Raw genomic sequence first — 5,511 nt, 5'->3', positions numbered from 1 at the left:
TTTCATGATGTAATACAAAATTAACAAGATACTGTATGTATATTCACATTTATTAAACTGTACTAAACAATACAACACATTTACTTTCATATCTTTATATTTTTAATGTATTATTATTATTATTGGAATATATGTATTACTTTACAACTTTAACTTAGTACGTAGTAATAGTTATATATTTAATATTTGACCTATTTGGTGTATATTAATGATTGAAACAAAATATTATCGTATATGAACTAGACCTTTGCTGATATTTTGATCGTTACTTGAGCCCTGAGCAACTGTGATGTCATTTTCAAAATGGCCACCCCCTGAGAGAGACAAAAACAGATGGATTTTTTGATGCTTAATTCATATTCCACAAACACAATATTAATCTGAATACCGTTTTTAGACTCATGGGGCCGCATTGAACATATTGTAAAGAAAATTGTTGACTTTACTCCCGCTTTAATTTCCAGTGTATTTAATCTATTACTATTGCTCTTTTTTTATTACATGAATACGCAATATGCAGACAACAATACGTCTATGTCATGTTAAGGAATATGTTCGGTTATTATTCATATTTTTATGACATTATTATTGTTGTTTGTTGGTAGACAGGGCGGTCGGGGCATTTTCTTTCCTCTCCAAATTACCGACACAATCCGTGTATTTATTTATTTTACAGTAATAAAGACGCATGCGCTAAGGATATACAGCAAGCGAAGTCCAAGCATGATTCCTGGACGTGAGCAAAGTGAAGAGTGAGGGAGGAGCTGAAGGCAACAGAACCGCCCAGCATCAGTGTGAGAGCACGCCACTGTTTGCCGCTGTTTGCCGCTGCCGCCTGGGCGAGCAGCAAGACCGAGCAACCCCCCCCCCCAGAAAACTTGACACAACTTTTGCCACAACACTTGTGACTGGACAACCGTTATACTCCACTTCTTTTTTCTTTTTTTTTCCTCTACATCTATAAAGCGGAGGGACATGTTTCAACGAGGACAATAAGTTCATGGAGAGCTTTATGGACCAATTCTGGTGAGAATTTCTTGTCTTTTTTCCCCCCCTCTTTTTTTTTTTTTTTTTTTTTTTTTAGAAGTTTGCATCTTTTTCTCACAGCAACAACACTGATCCTTAATCATTCTTTGTGCTACATTTGACATGCCTTGGGAGTTTCATTAAAAGAATTGCTTCTTTGATGTTTAATTAAGACCAACATGCATTCCAGAATGCACAACTTCCATCACTTTTGTGATTTTGGTTCGCGTCTAGCATTTAGTTGGAATACTAAAATAAAAGAAATCAAATTGAACTATTTAACCAACAGGGGTTACGTAATGTTTGAACTAGTGTATTTCTGCTCCTCCTATACACAGGTATGTCAACTTTGGTCATTTAACAGGGGGAAATGCATACTAATAAACAGTGGTGCAAATGCGGCACAGTTAGCAAAAAAATCATTTCCCATCTGTAGTTCCAAGACAGATGTTAAGGAAAATACATGCCGAACAATAACAAAAGGAAAAGTCAGAAATTTGGGTCAGAAATTGGACCAACACACTACTTGGGGCAGTTTGACCCAACTTTGGATTGTTTTGTACAAAACAATAACATTTTTTGGGCTTGTTTAGGACAAAAAAAAAAAAGGTTGTTTTGTACACAACAATCCAGAAAGCTGGTTGAATTGATCCATGTAGCAGGTCAGTCCAATTTTTGGGTTATTTTGGACCCAGCAGTTTTAAGAGTTACAGTGGCATAATAGAACAAATAAAACAGGTGTAATTCTTGTTGCGTTATATTGCTTACTTATGAATTGCGTTCATTGGATCCGAATGCATTTTTATGTATATCGTGATGGATATTTGATGTGAATGCACTTGGACAGAACAAAGTATCTTTTTTTTTTTTTTTTTTTTTTTTTAAAAAGCAGAATTTTTGAATCCTACCTTTGCATGTGATTGGCAGAGCCTCCAGAGGTGGCTGTCATAGGATGCCAGTCCCCTCTGAGTCCAGTGCTGTGGCGCCCCCTGCCGTGTGAGCGAGGGAAGCGGGCGGTGGCGGCGGTGGTGGGGCAGCATGGGCACCGCGCCGGAAGAAGGCATGAACATGGTGATCGTGGCCCACTACAACAACTCGGGCAAGTGGGAACGGGCCCGCGGCGGCGGCGCGTGCAAGACGGCCGTGCTGCTGCTCATCTGCGTGCTGATCGTCCTGGAGAACCTGACGGTGCTGCTGGCCCTGTGGCGGAACAAGCGCTTCCACAGCCGCATGTACTTCCTCATCGGCAACCTGGCGCTGTCCGACCTGCTGGCCGGCGTGGCCTACGTGGTCAACATCTTCACGTCGGGGAGCAGGACCTACTTCCTGACGCCGGCCCAGTGGCTGGCCAGGGAGGGCAGCATGTTCGTGGCCCTCAGCGCGTCCACCTTCAGCCTGCTGGCCATCGGGATCGAGCGCCACATGACCATGGTGCGACTCCGCCCCTGCGAGACGGCCGGCCGCGGGCGCCTGCTGGCTCTCCTGGCCGCCTGCTGGCTGGTGTCGGTACTGCTCAGCGCCCTGCCCAGCCTCGGCTGGAACTGCCTGGACGACCTGGGCTCGTGCTCCACCGTGCTGCCGCTGTACGCCAAGAGCTACGTGGCCTTCTGCATCAGCGTCTTCAGCGCCCTGCTGGTGGCCATCGTCATCCTCTACATCCGGATCTACCGCCTGGTGACGTCCAGCGGGCGCAGGGTGAGCAGCCGGCCTTCCGAGTGCTCGCTGGCCCTGCTGAGGACGGTGGTGATCGTCCTCGGGGTGTTTGTGGTGTGCTGGGCGCCGCTCTTCATGCTGCTGCTCCTGGACGTCGGCTGCAGTCCCCACGGGTGCCCCGTTCTTTACGAGGTGGACTGGTTCATCGCTCTGGCCGTGCTCAACTCGGCCCTCAATCCTCTCATCTACACGCTGTCCAGCAGGGAGATGAGGGCCGCTTTCTTCCGCCTGCTCTGCTGCTGCCAGAGCGGCGGGGAGTCCAGCGGGGCGCCCGCGCCGGGTAACCCCAACCCGGGTACGGCGGGGCCCACGGCGGAGAACAGCAAGAGCAGCCTGGGGGGCGGCGGGGGCCCGGGGAAGGCCACCCTGAACAGAGGCGTCGGCTCGGACGAGAAGCGCGGCGATCCCGCCGCCGCCGCCCTGCCTCACCCGGCGGGGGCCGCCGAGCTGCTGTCGGCCGTCTTGGTGAAGGCGGGCGCCCTCAGCAAGTTCTGACAGGAAGCGCCTAGAGAGACAGAACATTAGGCACACCTGCAACCGCCTCACGCGAGGCTTTCCAATCTTTACTAAGGCACATAATATTTAACAAGCGATGAATACCAAACAAAAATCTCTCAAAAAGTCAACAGGAATCCCCGCCAGGACCACGCCCACCACAAATAGTGAAAAACAACAAACGGTCGACGTCTTTTGTTCCCCCCTTCTTTTTTAACAATCACCTCTGAATAGTTTCAATCCAAAATATACAACTTTATTTATATCATGCATTTCACAACAGCTTCAGTTGTAACAAAGCACTTTACATACGCAATAACAAATCCCGAACTATGACGAAAATCAGTTTTTGCTTCCACTCGTTGAAAAACCCCCACGTGCTATTTTTCTGCTCAGGCCAAAGATCTATCGAACATAAAAGTATTGCTTTGGCGCCATATCGTGGTATCTTTATGGTAAGGAACTAGGTTGAAATCAGAGGAGGAGCTTCACTTAGAAAGTGCATTGCCTTGATTCATAGATGAGGAGTGCTTTGCCGCCATCTAAAGGCAACTATAAAGCCTTTCCGGGGGGGGCTCACAATCCCACAACACTGAATACAGAAATAATGATCTCGTCTCAATTTACTCACAAATTGACTTTGTGTGAAATCTGATCTTATTTTGTTGTATAAATAGCAAGTCTATGAAACATGAGAATAACTTCATCTTACTAATAGGCACAAAATAAAAATATTAGAGAAGCCACACTGCCCCACTTGGCCTTCCACACCGACGATTGAAAAAAAAAAAAACATTTTCTAAAAGGCATATAAAATAATATCCTCATTCTTATGCTTGGCGGAGGTAATTTGCAATTACCAAACGAGACACAGCCTGCACTAGTGGTGATATTATTTTTGCTGTAGCGAAATAAAATAAACGGAATATGACGGATAAATAAAAATGGTAAAACGAACGCTTCAAAGGAATTAGTGTTCACCATTCGCCGCTTTTATATGCGTGATTCGAGACAGCCTTGGAATGAGACGGGGTGTTCCTAATGTTGTGGCTGCCGCAGAGTGCAGCTTTGAGGATCACAATGCACTAAGGTCAATGTTGTTTGGGTGACAATAAAAGACATACATCTAGAATCTAGACTAATGGAAGCCACTATGCACAACAAATGTAAAGTAACCTTAACATGTTTGTATTTAAATACTCAGTTTCACGGAGTAAATGAAGAAGAAGAAAAAAAAAAAAAAAAAGCATTCCTATCAGTAGTGATTCAAACTTATTTTTTTCTTTTTATGTAGAAGTTACTTGGGCACTTTTTTTTTTGTTTGTTCTGCATGTGCTATATGGAACACCCCCCCCCCCCCACACACTTGATTAGTATTTATTTTCTGTGAAAACATTTGTTGCTTGATACACTCACCCGAGGGAGATTTTGTGCTCTGTGTGCATAAAAGCTGCCATGGTACTTGGATTGTATGCTGTTAAATGGGAAGATTTGAGACAGGAACACTAAAGAAAGGGAGATTTTTTTTTTTTTTTTTTTTAAAGAGATGAGGGTGCTTGCTCTTGGAGCTTTACCACTACTGCTGCAAAACCTCCGTTTGTCCTGATGGCGGCGTCAGAGCACCACCTCAAAATACTCACCTAGTTTCTCATTGGAGGAGGCTTTGCCAACTATGTTTTGACAACGCTTGTGTTTCCTCGTCGGCATATCTAGAAACCACTCAGACATCAACTAACCACTAGTAGTGATTAGCAGCGTTGGATGGTCATGATTTCATAGTGGTAGTCTGGTTCCATTATATAGTCAATAAAAGAAAAATCCTAATTGGTGTTGCTCAGATTTGAATGTGTTGTCATGTGTGTGAGTGTGTGTGTGACATTAGTTGAACATGTTGATCCTTTGCACAGATATATATTTATACAGGCATGACGTGTAATTGTCACTAATTTAAAAAAAAAAGAAATAAAAAAAAAAAAAACATTTGAAAAGGCCAAACAGCAAAAGGTCAAGTGCCAATTAGACAAAAATAGTGCCACGCCTACACGCGACAGATAGTGAGCAGCCCTTCCAGATATTTACTATCATCCTCAATTGAAGTCAAACTAAACATAAAATAAAGAGAATTACATCTCGTGTATTGAGAACAACCACATAGCTTCGCCTTACAGTCTTCTAGTTTAGCACTAACGCTAATTAGCTTCTATGTTGCAGTGCTTTCATCCCTTAAGCGACAAATTGAAAACAAATGGTGCAGCAAGAACATGTACACTGACAATA

General features: G+C 44.2%; 1 protein-coding gene across 1 annotated transcript; it reads left to right on the top strand.

The window, feature by feature from the left end:
* The first annotated feature begins 771 nt into the window (after positions 1 to 771).
* Positions 772 to 5,058, top strand: s1pr3a (sphingosine-1-phosphate receptor 3a). Its single transcript, XM_086046745.1, has 2 exons — positions 772 to 1,026; positions 1,954 to 5,058. The coding sequence occupies exon 2, from the start codon at positions 2,065 to 2,067 to the stop codon at positions 3,232 to 3,234; it is 1,170 nt and encodes a 389-aa protein (XP_085902871.1). The 5' UTR covers positions 772 to 1,026; positions 1,954 to 2,064; the 3' UTR covers positions 3,235 to 5,058.
* The last annotated feature ends 453 nt before the right edge of the window (positions 5,059 to 5,511 follow it).

Source organism: Filicampus tigris, chromosome 12 (assembly GCF_054856515.1).
Source record: "Filicampus tigris isolate MCC_2025a chromosome 12, RoL_Ftig_1.0, whole genome shotgun sequence".
NCBI classification, from domain to species: domain Eukaryota; kingdom Metazoa; phylum Chordata; class Actinopteri; order Syngnathiformes; family Syngnathidae; genus Filicampus; species Filicampus tigris.
This window is presented reverse-complemented; position numbering and strand designations above follow the sequence as displayed.

Excerpts from the sequence above, each read along its gene's own strand:
- s1pr3a (XM_086046745.1), top strand. The coding sequence starts at position 2,065 with ATGGGCACCGCGCCGGAAGAAGGCATGAACATGGTGATCGTGGCCCAC.